The sequence below is a fragment of the Homarus americanus genome, unplaced genomic scaffold (assembly GCF_018991925.1).
Source record: "Homarus americanus isolate GMGI-L3 unplaced genomic scaffold, GMGI_Hamer_2.0 scaffold29924, whole genome shotgun sequence".
Classification (NCBI taxonomy): Eukaryota; Metazoa; Arthropoda; class Malacostraca; order Decapoda; family Nephropidae; genus Homarus; species Homarus americanus.
The window spans coordinates 575,291-589,714 of NW_024734270.1; the positions used below are offsets into that span (position 1 = coordinate 575,291).

General features: G+C 39.4%; 1 protein-coding gene across 1 annotated transcript; it reads right to left on the reverse strand.

Moving 5' to 3' along the window:
• Nucleotides 1-4,926: 4,926 nt before the first annotated feature.
• On the reverse strand, nucleotides 4,927-14,036 carry LOC121870192 (NADH dehydrogenase [ubiquinone] 1 alpha subcomplex subunit 5-like). Its single transcript, XM_042371954.1, has 3 exons — nucleotides 14,002-14,036; nucleotides 10,368-10,529; nucleotides 4,927-5,528 (listed from the first exon to the last, which is right to left on the reverse strand). The coding sequence occupies exons 1-3, from the start codon at nucleotides 14,017-14,019 to the stop codon at nucleotides 5,361-5,363; spliced, it is 348 nt and encodes a 115-aa protein (XP_042227888.1). The 5' UTR covers nucleotides 14,020-14,036; the 3' UTR covers nucleotides 4,927-5,360.
• Nucleotides 14,037-14,424: the final 388 nt, after the last annotated feature.

Consider the following 14,424-nt stretch of genomic DNA (forward strand, 5'->3'; position numbering starts at 1 on the left):
CCATGGGGACACCGATGCCCCTGGAAGGAACCGTCGCCCATGGTAGGGCCTCTGAGGGGCGCCACAGCACCTAACAGGGGCCCTTGGGGTGCCTCTGCCCCTGAGAGGGCTCCAGGGTACGCCACTACCTCTTTGGGGCACCGCTGTACTTGGGAGGGTGTCTGAGGGAGCCGCCACCCCCACAATCGAATCGTGGACCATATGTTCGAAATCAGCATGCTCTGGAGTACTTATAATGTGATTTTCAACAAAATCTAATTTTTAGGCCAAAACTGTCGAAAAAGTGAGCCTTACCCCTTGGTAATTTTTTGCCCAAAATATACTTTTTTTCACAGAATTGAAATTTAAGGGGTTTAACTAATTAAGTACTTACAGGGTAACACATTAACACCAAAATCGCAGCGCCTCAGCTCCTGGGAGGGTCCCGGGGGGGCACTACTGTCCCTGGAAGGGCCCTTGGGGGCGAAGTCGCCTCTGGGAAGGCCCCTGGGAGCACCGCCGCTCCTGGCAAGGCCCCTGGGATCGCCACCACCCTTGGGAGGGTCTTTGGGGGCCTGGCCGACCCTGGGAGGACCCGATGGGGCGCCACCGCCCCGGGAGGGCCCTTGGTGGCGCAGCAGACACAGACAACCCTTCCGCCCCTGGGTCGCCACAGCCCTTAACAGTGCCTTTGAAGGCACCGTAGCCCCTGGAAGGGCCCTTATGGGCGCCGCAGCCCCTAAGATGTCCCATGGGAGCGCTGTTACCACTAAAGTGGACCCCTGGCAGCGCTTCCGCCAGTGAGAGGGCTCCTGGGTGTGCCGTCGCCCCAGGGAAGGCCCTTGGTAGCGCCACCTCCCTCTAGGAGGGCTCTTGGAGCGCCGCCGCCCGTGGAAGATCTCCTGGGGACGCCACCGCCCCTTGTAGCGCCCCCGCCGCCCCTGGGAGGGCCTTTGGGGTCTCCGACAGCCCTTAAGAGGGCCCCTAAGAAGGCCCACAATGCCCCTGGGGGCGCTGCAGCCCTTACAAGGGCCCCTGGGTGCACCACCGCCCCTGCCAGGACCTCTGGAGTCGCCACTACCCCTAAAGAGGGCTCCTGGAAACGCCACCGCTCCTGGAAGAGCCCCAGGGACTCCACTGCCTCTGAGAAGGCCCCTGGAGATGCCATCGGCTCTGTTAGAACCCTCGGGGTCGCCGCCACCTTTAAGGATGGCCCTGGGGGCGCGGCCATTCCTTGGAAGGCCCCAGTGGGCGCCACCGCTCCTTGCCGGGCCCCCGCCGCCCCTGGGATAGCCCCTTGGAGAGCAGCCACCCCTGGCCGGACTCCTGGGGTCGCCGCCAGCCCCATGGAGAGCCCCTGGGGCTCCGCCATCCTTGGAAGGGCCCCTGTGAGTACCTACGCATCTGGGAGCACCGCCGCCCCTAATTACCCCACAATCAAATTGTGGAACATATATTCGAAATCAGCATACTCAGGAGTACCTATAATGTGATTTTCAACAAAATCTAATTTTTCGACCAAAATATACTTTTCTCTCAGAATTGAAATTTAAGGGTTTAACTAATCAAGTACTTACAGAATAACACATTAACACCAAAATCGCGGCCTCACCACCCCTAGGAGGGCCCTTGTGGGCGCCACCACCGCCTTTGGGAGGACCCCAAGGGGCGCTGTCACTCCTGTGAGGGACCCTAGGGGCGCCTCTGCATCTGGGAGGACCCCTGGGGGTGCTGCCGACCTTGGGAGTTCCTGTGGGAGCACCAGTGGCCCAATGCGAACCCCTGGCGGCGCCACCGCCAACTCTCTCACCTGGCATAAACAAACTGGACAATTTTGTGATCAAGATGATTTGTAACCAGGTGAGAGGGTTGGGTCACCCTACCTTATGACCTGATTATGGTGGACACCTGCTGTTCCTAGGGATTTGATCTCCTTTACTGTATACATTAGCTTTGTCAACAATTACTCCTTAATCTGTACCCCTAAAGATTAGAATTACATGAAAACGCTTAGTAATGGCATGAACAATTTTGTGATTAAACGGATTGGTTAGGGTTGGGTCACTACCCTATGACCTGAATATGGTAGACATTTGCTGTCCCTAGGGACTTGATTTGACTCTCCTCTACTGTGTATATTAGCCTTGTCTATAACTCCTCATTAGTGTGTACTCACCCCTGAAGATGTAAATTACACGAAAGCGGTATGAGAAACTCCAGAGACAACTATTTTTTGGATTTAGAGTATTTTTAATATGCATGTGTATTTTTGTAAGTCCCGAGGAGGAAAAAAATATATTTTCTGGATTCGAAATGGGGTTTACTACCAGCGAACACAGCCCGGCCCAGAGAAAGGACGCCACTTTATGTTTACGTTTCCTGAAGGCGCGCTAGCGAGGCCCAGCAACAGACACTCATCCTCCAGCACCCCTGAATGAGTCGGCACCAAGTGTTCACCCCTTGTTATGCTGGTCCCAGCCTTTCCTTCCTCGGGTGATTTCTATAGTAAATAAAGGAGAAAATTACAAGTGTGTTTCCTTTCCCTGCTATGGGAGCCCACTGCTCTGTTCTTGCTACACTTGGTGGAGATGTGGGGTATGCAATTGCTTGCATGAGTAAGTAGGGATTCACTCTTATAGAGCAAAGAACAAGCAGCATCCAGGCAGTAATTATTATAGCAGAAATCAACCAGGGAGGAGCATGGCACCACCGCCTGCTGAGGATCAACAGCGGTGGAGAGAGGTTGGACTGGTGAAGCCAAGCACGAGTTACCCATCCCCACACCACGTTCCAGGGGAGAAGCTCGGAAGAGGGGTTGACCAAGGCCACCGACAGTAGTGAATTGCATCACCAGACTATCCTACCCTTATGTAAACAAGTACAAAAACTCACAAACTTGATGGAACAGGAGGTGAGCAGTCCCACTAAGAGTGTTAAAATGGAAGCTGGGGTCTCACAGTCTGAGCAGAGAGATGAGCCTACAGATAAAGAGGAGAGTGTAGATCTTTTCCCCCAACTGGTAGCCCATGGGCTGAAGCTCAGGACTTTTTCGGGGACACCCGATAATTTAGACCAAATTAATAAAGGCGAGTGGGTAGCTGAGGCCAAGTGTAACATTAGGTTGTTTGGCTACAAAGGTAGTGGGGCAGACAATTATATTCTTAAATTTCTCACTGGTCCTGCTCAGAAAAGGTTGGAGAAACTGGCTTGGAGTGACAGTTGTAATAGTGAAGGGATTTTCAGTTTTAAGGGATACTTATGGAGAAAACCTGGCACTGGGGGAGCTCCAACGTAAGATTTTATCAGAGGACTCAGGGTGTAATGGAAAGTAGCCCCAGCGCAAGTCGCTACTTGGTTGGATAATCTGAGAGGTTTTTCTTAAGGGCTTAAGGGATCAAGGGTTGCAGAGTGGCCTACGTTTGCATGTGCGTAGCCGACCTGGATTATCTTACGAGGAGTTGGTACAGGTAGCTGCAGAAGAGTCAAAGAAAATGACAAAGCAGCCAATTAAGAAAAAGAACCCGTCTAAGGGTGTGGTTACAGCCATAAACAAATGTTCGCCTGTGGTTAAGGAAGTGAGAGAAACATTAAACCCCCAAGGGAGTGTATCTAAAGAGTGGGGTAGAGAAGATGCTTGCTGAATTACGAGTAGATATTCAAACTGTGAAGACAGACCTTGTACAAAATTAAGTATCTGAACAAGGAAAGGCCACTTCCATTCCAGGGAGAGTGCTATGTATGTGGACAGTGGGGGCACAGGGCGGCCACCTGTTGGCACCGGAACCAAGGTCGAGGGAAAGGAGGCCCACCAAGGTGGGACCCTCAGCAGTCTAGAAGTGGAGTAAACACCACGAGTGTCAGAAATTTCTGGAGAAGAGGGAAGCCCACCAGTAGGGGTAGAACAAGTGGGCTGGTCACACAGAGAGTGGAGTAAGGACAGACTGGTGGGGAAAACTCCTGTCACTGCAGTCAGGATGAGTCTCGGTTACATCTCTTCTGGTTTCTGGTAGTGAGGTGTCTCTCAGAGACAGTTTATCATAGAGATTTTTTAATCTTAGGGTGTTGGATTACATTCTCCAGAGGGCCTTGTGTTGAAAGCAGCTAATGATGGATCAATACCTTACCTGGGATACATTTTGGTGGATGTGGAGATTCTTCGACATAAAATAAAACAGGTCAGGGTCCTAGTGAGGAAAGGGGAGCAGAGTCCAGCTAGTAAGGCCCCAGGGTTGATAGGGATGAATGTACTTAGCCAATGTTGAGAGGTTCTAGTGAAGGATTTGGGCTCCCAATATGTTAACTGTATTACCATAAAGGGAGACAGCTTTTTCTAAGTGTTTTCAAGAGACCGAGAGCATCCACCGATGGCAGCAGAAAGACAAAGTGGGGTTTGCCTCCTCTACTACACAGTGTAATACAGTACAAGACATTAAGCTGTGCACTTCTGGTTGGTACACTGACGATACAAGTTGTGTTTATAGTTTATAAAAATAAATTGCTTTTAAATACTGTCAATTTTTTGTTAGAACTGTCTGTAAAATTATATGAATGAAAATGACAGCCTAAAACAAAAGTATAAAAATAAAAAAATTTTAAGTCTAAGTGGGAGGAAGACTTTGCATTTACCATTAAAGGGGATAAACTTTTGTGCCTTATCTGCAATATGTCACTCACTCACAACAAAGCCAGTAACTTGAAATGCCACTATAAGACAAATCACAAAGTTCCCTATGATTATCCACCAAAATCAAAATGACGGAAAACAAGCTCATTTAAAATCATCAGCGAACACTGTTGAGAGCTTTCTGCATACTGTATATAGGTAGAGTATATGTTAAAAGTGATGGATGGCTGGTACAACATTAAAGGGCCTGAATGTAGATGAAATAAAATAGATCAATTGGAACTAAAAGAACATGTTAAAAGAATCATGAAGTCCTCTGTGAATATAGTACAATATGTATAATTTATTGATTTATTATATTTACAAAACATGTTGCACAAACCAGAACTACAGGGGACTTATTTAAACAAGAAGATGAACCACATTGCCCATACAGGGATATATAAAGGTTAAAGAGTTATGCTATAAGTTCCTCACACAGTATTGGGTAACTTTTCATAAAACAACAAAATTCTTAAAGATGACAACAGTACATAAGACTTAATATTATCATCCAAATATTAACCTGTACCTCAGATTCTTATATAATGTACAATAAAATGTGTCAGTTGGTGAACATCAGTGTCAGTAAATGATGGACCTTTACTGAAGAAGTACCTGGTTTTATCATTAACACACCTGTAGATCTAAGAGAGGAATACAGTACCCTACATAAAACGATTGGTTCACTTTACAGTTTAAGTCGAAGCCAACTTGTTTAAATTGGCCATTTCCACTGGCCTGGGGTTGGCTCCTGGACGAGGGGCTCCCACGGTTTCCACTCGAGCATTTTGCGAGCCAGAGTTAGTTCATTTTCTGCTTGCTGGATCACTTCTTCAATCTGGCCACCACTGATGGCCTTTTCTAACTTCAACACATCAGTTTCCTGTAAATTAAAAGAAAATGAGGAAAAGAAAAAAGGGAAAAGAAAAGAAAATCGAGAAAAAACAAAAGCACAAGCTTCATGATGACAATGACATGACAACAGTTATTATATTAGACAATCCTATTTGCCCTTGGACATAAAACTTTAACCAAGGTGTGCACATGCATATTCTAGATAATGGAGTGGTTGTACAAAGTAATCATTTTTTTACTTGAGAACCCTAAATGATTAGTAGCTATATTTTAGGACAATTATTAACAGGAACCGAAAAATCAGTAGAAATAAAGTCTGATCACATCATTGCAAAGAACTGATTTTTAAGTTCCTGTTTATTGCACATACTAAAATATGACAATCATCTAGGGTTCTGAAATAAAAAGAAATTACCATGTATAATATATCTCCCACTCTCTTAAAGGCAAAGTACAAATATCTACTCACTCTAACAGCTAATGACAAGTATAGTTTTGAAACCAGATTTAGTATTATGTAAACAAGTGTGTCATTGTTCAGACATCTTCCTTGTACAATTTTGTTCAGCATATCCACAATTTCTATCATTCTACTGTAGTTAATAAGTAAATATTCTGTAGTTTGATAAAGGTAATTCTATCTAATAATATAAATAACTCCATATAAAATGTAAAAACTCAAGACCATGAGGGAAATATATACTGTACTGTGTCTGCATGTCACAAGATACCAATACAAGTTTCAGACATAATGTTAGATCGATATACCGTATATACTCGTCTATAACCCCTCCTCGTTTATAGGTCGACCCTGATTTTTTGACCAAGAAATTGTTAATTTATGATATTCCTCGTTTATAGGTCAACCCACGTTTTTAAGGGTATTGGAACAACAAAACCTTCAGTAAAAACGCTCTACGTCCAATAAATTGAGGCTCGCCGTGCCTGAAACACGAGTGCCGAAGGCAAATTGTTTACCATTTATTATTACGACACTTTACACTGAAACGCGGGTAGTTTCAACAAAAATATTGTATAGTATTTCTATTCGAGTATCTATTCAAGTCAATTAGGAGGGAATATTATTGTAATACAGTACAACAGTTTTTTAACTAAACCATTCAAAAAGCGATTACGGTAACATCTTTTGAACGAAAGAAAGCGAAAATCATTATTTTCTTCACGATTTTATCCCACTTTCCACTGTAATATGTACGTAATTTCAGCAAAAATATTACATTTCCGTGAATGTACTATATCAAGCATAGTATGAATAGAATATCATTGTAATATAACAGAATTTTAACCGAAAACTATTAAAAAAAAGAGTGACATCTCACGAACATCGGAAGCTTAGGTAAAGTCTTTTGTTTTTGTCATGTATTTTATCCTATTTTACATTGAAATACATCACATTTCAGCAAAACTACTATTTATTTCCGAGAATATATTCATTCAGGCGCAGTTTAGGTAAAATATACATGTGATGTAATAGTTATTTAACTGAAAACAATTCGAAAAACACGTACCCTCTAGCCCTGTTCAAGGAGAGGACTGGGAGAAGCTGTTTGGTGCTGCAGACGATGACAAGGAAAATGATTTTGATGGATTTCAATGAAAATATTCAGAAATATGGTATCGTAGTATTTATTCAAGTCAATTAGGATAGAATATTATTGTAATACAACAGTTTTTAACTGAAACCCATTCGAAAAGCGATTACGGTAACATCTTTTGAACGAAAGGAAGCGAAAGTCATTGTTTTCGTCAAGATTTTATCCCACTTTCCACTGTAATACGTACGTCATTTCAGCAAAAATATTACATTTCCGTGAATGCATTATATGAAGCACAGTATGAATAGAATACTATTGTAATATAACAATATTTTAACCAAAAACTATTAAAAAAACGAGTAACCTCTTGAACATCGGAAGGTTAGGTAAAATCTTTTGTTTTCGTCATGTATTTTATCCTATTTTACATTAAAATACATCACGTTTCAGCAAAACTACTATTTATTTCCGAGAATATATTCGTTCAGGCACAGTTAAGGTAAAATATACATGTGATGTAACAGTTTTTTAACTGAAAATGATTCGAAAAAACACGTGTACCGTCTAGCTGACGCAACAGCTGGTGGTGCGTCATGCGTCGTTATAAACAATAGGAGGTTGAAGTAGATTACCGGGTATTATATTAAGTGTGAAATATCGAAAAGGTTTTTATTACCGGTATTTTTTGTAGATCAATGAGAACTGTGATACCGTATATGATATGATAAGTTAGCCTGTGCTAAGAACTTCAACATAGACTACTTAAAACACGTTGTAAGGTAATTTAGCCTATTGTAAGTTGGTGAGCATTTGCTGAAGGAACTGCACAACTTTTCATTACTAATTGGTACATATTTTACATTTCCATTGTTTACTGGCAGTAAATGGTAAATATTTTTCATGTCTGAAGCTAAAAGTTGCTCCTCGCCCTTCCCATCATGCACGGGTTCAACCTAGCAAAACTATTACGCATGTACAGAACGACCCCCAATTTTTTGCCTAAAAATTGGGTCTTAAAAACTCGAACTATACACGAGTATATACGGTAATTGTATGTTGATGGAATTTTGTTGTTGTAAAAGACATACATTATTGTATTTAAACTTATAAACAACAAATACCTTCCCAGAATTATGTTATAGTAGCATTAAAAGCTCACATTACCAAGAACAAAACTTGAGTAATGCACAGCTCAGTCTAAAACTTTTCCCAGTTAATTTCTTGATTGAGAATAATTATTTCCGGTTCAGGATTAACCAGAGGTACAACTTAAGACACCCAGACCTACTAAGACCACCCTCCCATGCGCTCCTCTCAGTCCCAGACCTCCATAAAATATCATGGTGCGAAGGTGTGGAACAACTTACCCTCACCCATCCAAGCAAAGACTACAGGTATGCTCCCTTCCTTGAACCCCCATCTTAAAAAATATCTATTGTCTATGTACCCATATTTTTGTAACACTTACCTTGCCATCAAAACCATTATACTGTATCATATATTGTCATGTAGATAGAAATTACCAATGCAATAATTATATATTTGTCGTCAAGCCAATATCCTGACTGTCTGTCTCCTTGTTTCACCCTAACACAATGCATGTTGTATTGCTTCCATCTCTTATCAGATTACTGCATATCAACTCCACTGTAAAATATGTACAGTATATACTTATAATATAAATTTAATGTAAAAAATAAAAAATAAATAAAAATATATAAAATATAAAAACAATAAACAAAATAAATGAATAAAAATAAGTGATAATCGTGGTAACATTCTCATATGTATTTAGGGTACTAACACTAATCCAGATGATACTAAAGGTTTTATAATAATTTCTTGAGATAATGTACGGGACAGTATATATCAGGTACCACTAAGAGAGCTCAGGCTCTCAACTGGCTCAGTCATGTCAATATTGTATTGTTATTACTGTCCACTGTATCTGTATTTTTGTAGCTAAATAAACTGTCTCAATATAAATATTGCATAAGTATACAGCACATACTGTACATGTCTGATCTAGCCAAGTGGGCTAACCTAAACCAATGACAAGTTTCATCAAGCGAATAGCTTTCTAACTAATTTACCCTCCAGCCTTCTGTGAAGCCTGTTGTTTCTCAGACCCATGTAAAGGTTAGAGCTGCCAGGAGGGTTAGCTGATCATAGATGTATTACCTTAATTACGGTTGTTTGGTTTCCTAATCTAGCAGGCATATAGCTACACATCACTCTTGAGAAACATCAAGCAAAATTTATAACAAATTAATAATGTAAGATAATTTACACACTAACTTAAGTGTTTAAATCTGTAACAAACAAATTTCAGATATACAGTACTACAGTGTACAGTAGGTATCACTACATTAAATACAGTACAGTACATTACAGTACAGGTATTGTTATACAGTATTTCAAAATTTTCAGGAAAATATACTGGATATTTTTTATCTATTTTTTTTTCATTATAACCTAATCCAACAGATAAATTTTCAAAATTAAATGTACTTCTGAATTTTACCCAAAATATTCAAATTCAGTTGTAAACATCAATATAGTAGTCTATACTCTGTAATATAAAGAGTGTGTGTGTGTGTGTGGAATGCGTCTCATGTGAAGAGAGATGTGGTCAAGTTTTGACTGCATTCCACTATAAAGTCCATTAAATTATAATTAAGCCTTACTCTAACCTTCCTTTACTTTAATAGTGGCCAGTTTTACTTCTTAAATATATTTCCAACTAAAATACCTTATAGCAGCTCATCTGCCAAGGACAATAAATTATTGGACATCTTACTGAAGCTCTGTACATGAGTGGTGGTGCACCACGTATTACTAGTTACTGTTCTACAGGTTCTTTACAGATATGGTCATTTATTTTACTATACCCTCTGTATAAGAATACACTACAGTGGGACAGCAAAGAAATTTGTGAAAATAATGTCTTTACGTATGTCCTTATGAACTCATCAAAATACAATATGGTTGGAAATAATGGGACAAATTATATAAATATATAAAATAGTCTTAACCAAACTGAACTTTGAAAATGAAATCATGAATCATTTATCGTCAACCTTATTATTTCCTTCAAAACAAAAAATTTGCACTGGGTGAATAAACAGATATTGTACAGTCGGGGTCAGAAGTTAGCTCCCGCCCAAAATAAGCAGCATTGACCCCAAATGAGATGAAACAGTCAGGGCAAGTCAATTCGGAGACTCATTCCCGTGACTTAAGTTTCACCGCGGGGAGTGAACTTTTGTCCCCGACTGTACAGTACTACTAGATTCAACCGTCATTCTTACCGTTTTCACAAGACTACTTCGTTCGCCAATTATCTGCTCTGTATATTTACGGTAGGCAGCATCTGGAGGCATCTTCTGCAAACATCGCATAATCTTGCCATACAGCACACCAAGTGTATGGTGTGGGTTGGTAGCCACAGCCAACCCAGTTAGTCCCGTCGTCTGAAAATAGGACAAGAAGTTAAAACAGTACAGTACAGGACTTCCCTCACTTAGGAGTAACAAATAAATGAAGAATTGGTGCTCAGAAAAAATAGCTAAAATGTCAAACGCAATTAAGAAAATTACAAATCGTCCACATGTTTTGGGATATTCTTGAAGTACAAAAGAAGTTATCTTCAATTTAAATTTTCCTAAGGTTTTGGTTAATGTGGGACCCTGTTCCAGGATATTACAATTTACTGAACTTAAGACCTTTCCAAGAATATATGCCATACACTAAAATACATAAAATAATGTGAGCTTTGCCATGGGAAAAAATATTAAAAGGTAAAAGGTTACCACTTACTTTTTATCTATATACAGTAAAAGTCCAAAAATCCGGATGCCAGAAATCCGGACCACCCGAGAATCCGGACTTTTCGAAAGCTCTCAAACTTTTTAAATTTAGCGGGATTTTGTGTGTATTTGCGCATGCGTAAGCGCCACAGCTGCACAGTGACAACAAGCGACCACGCGGTCGCCACTTTAAAACGAGCAATCAAACTGTGACAACGTATGTAATTTTGAGTCCTACTCTTTCCATTTACAGAGTACAAGCCCATAATAATGGCTCCTAAAGTAGATAAACTTCGTTGTGTAAAGAGAAAGAAGAACATGTTGAAATTGAGACAAATTTTAAATAATTAAGAAACTAGAACGTGGTATGAGCAATACTGTTCTAATGGAAACATAAATTGTAGACTTTCCAATGTCGTATGATATAAAAAAGGCAAAGAATAAAATTCTAGATTCAGAGCTTCTGAGGGGTCCGACTAATTACCCAAATGTACCCAAATATAACCGGAATGAAGTCAAATAATGGTCCTAGATGAATAAATCGGACTGCCAATCACTGAAAGAAAAAGTTTACATCGGCCAAAATTAGAAAAACTTGATAAAGTGTTGCATGAGTGGTTTTTGTTAAAACGATCAGAAGGTATGGCAATTTCTGGGCCGATGCTTATTGCCAAAGCAAAGTCTTTTAAGTAGCAAATGAACATTGAATCAGAGTGCTCATTTAGTGATGGATGGCTTAGGAATTTCAAGACTTGTCATGATATTAGCCAGTTAGATATTGCTGTACCTGTTCATCTCTTCTATATTCCTCCTTAAATTTGAATTTTAGAAGTACTGCCTGAGAATCCGAAAAATCCGAAAATCCGGACCAACCCAATCCCCAAGCAGTCCGGATTTTTGGACTTCTACTACATATTTTTTTTTTTTTTTAAAGCAATATATTATCTTAGGGACACCTCTTAATACAGTAAAAATCTGTAGAAGATAAATTCATTCTTACCCCAAGAAAGTTTCATTAAATGATGAGAATTTGCAACTTATGCACTGTATTATTATTATTATTATTATTTTTTTTGTGTCCTGAATAATAATCTACATCAACGAGCTATGACATCATATTCACTGTTTACACACAGTACATATCATTTCGTCACAGGCGCTTCCTAAACTTAGGTTATGATAGGTAGATTTGGTTAGGTAGGTTATATTGATTATATTGTACTGTACTGTACGGTAATTCATAATACTGAAGCAGATGGCTAACAACAGAAGGAGTTATTCGATTTCATTCATGTTTTCCACAGACGTTCTTTTGATAAAAATGATATGACAATGCACAGAACCTAATAGAATCTGACCTAACCAACCAAAGAAACCTACCTAACCATACCTTACTTCCTAGCCAGAAGGCTAACGCCCTGCTGTATTAAACAGAAAGTACGTACTTTGATATCTGGCACCAATAAAAGCAACCATGGTGAAATTTTACGTTCTTATGTGGATGTGAGTAAGGAGCAGACGACAGCACATGCCAACAAGACAGATTTTTCGGCTGAATATTTATGGTAAATAATTAATGTCTTCACGTACAAAGCACGTAGACACATCATTTTAGTGTCATATGATCAGTTTTCACCAAGTTTAACCATATAAAGTTCTCATACAGTTTTTATTACTATAATGATAAGAAAATATGGAAAAAATTTACGAAATCAAACAACTCCTGGTGTGAGCAATCTGCACCAGTATTACCCAGTGTTACCCTTAATACTTAGATTTTCTTTCTCAACAGTTTTTTTTTTTTTTGTAATGTCCGAAAACAGCCCTACCATTTTAGCACAGTTGTTCTTATCATCATAGTAAGTAATTTTAAAAGAGGCAACATTTACTAGAATCTAATAGAACCTGACCTAACCAACCAAAGAAACCTACCTAACTTCCAAGCCAGGGGGCAGACGCCCTGCCGTATTAAACAGAAAGTTCTCTTTGGATATCTGGTACCAATGAAAGCAACTTTGTTGAATTGTCATGGTGTAAATTTAAGTTTTTTGTGGACATGAGATTTGCGCGGACCAAACGGGTCAGTTGTAAACAAAGTGCAGATGACAATACAAGCTAACTCGGTAGATTTTTCGGAGAAGTATTTATGGTAAAAAATTAAGTTTTTCACAGTGACATCATTTTAGTACCATATGATCGGTTTTCACCAAGTTTTACCATGTAATTTCTCTCATCCTTCCTGCCCTGCCCACTACAGGTGATTTATGATCACGATAAAGAAAAGCTTATAATTAAAATAAAAACTTGCCGCCTCTTTTAAAATAACTACTATAATGATAAGAACATGTGGAAAAAATTAACAAAATCGAACGAACAACTTCTGGTGGTAGTGACCGGCTAAGTTCCTACTTATGCTATTTTACCGTGACTGCGTTTTGATTGGCTAAGTACTTTCCGTTTAATATGACAGGGGTCTGCCCCCCCAAACTAGGTAGTTAGGTAGGTTTCTTTGGTTGGTTAGGTCAGGTTCTATTAGGTTCTAGTTTGTCTCTTTTATAATAAGTTTTCATGCACAACATAAATATGGTTAGGTAATGGACTATTAGCCATTCAGAGAGTACTCACGGTAAAATAGTATTAGTAGAAACTTATCCGGTCCAGGAAAAAAATATCCACTGCTCTTATTCATAAAACAGGACCCTTTACACCACATACTTACATACATACATAGGTCTTTTCTTTCTTCTACACCAATACATAAGACAAAACCATCATTGAACTACAGGTATATGATTTATGTTAAAACCAATCTACTGTTAAGAGCTATACTCATTGGTTCTATATTACTACTCAATACAGTTCTAACAGATCGTCAATAACTCAAGAGAACATAAATAACCTACAGTATATTTTTTCTCGATGTTAACAGTTGTTCTTTCATCTATTTTGTTAATGAAAATCTCCAATCACCGGCGACCTATACAGATATTAATGCTTTACACACGTCCAATATCTACAATATAAACGCCTATAAAGGTGATTGTTAATAGTCTATCATCTTATTGTTATGATGATGATCTACGAGAAAGATAATAGAGTCAAATAAAGGAAAAAGTTGAGGCAAAACATAACATACCACTTTCCTCGCCGCCATGTTAGGTGGAGGTAACAATCTTTTTTAAGTACCACGAACAAAATAATTAGATAATCTATTTTCTAAATTTAAGATATATAATGAAGTCTAATCTCATAAAAACTATCGATATTATAATTCCATAGTTATATTCGTGCCATATTTAAATGTATATATGATAAATAAATAAAAGGCCCATCAGTATTGTCGTGGTTTATTTCCTACATTGACTATCTTGTTTGTTTGGAGAAAACGAATGTTTATTTTTTAATAAATTCTTTCTTTGTACAGCTTTGACGTGGAAAGAGGCCGATGCTTTATGAATGAAGAGGAGAAATAAGAAACCAAAACCCTGAAACTAATGACACTGAATTGAACTAGGTCAGGTTACTGGTCAGGCAAAACCTCACTTTACTCAGCAGCTCT

Coding starts and splice junctions, on each gene's coding strand:
- LOC121870192 (XM_042371954.1), bottom strand. Junction 5,529..10,367: donor GAAGTAGTCTTGTGAAAACG/GTAAGAATGACG, acceptor TTTAATTTACAG/GAAACTGATGTGTTGAAGTT.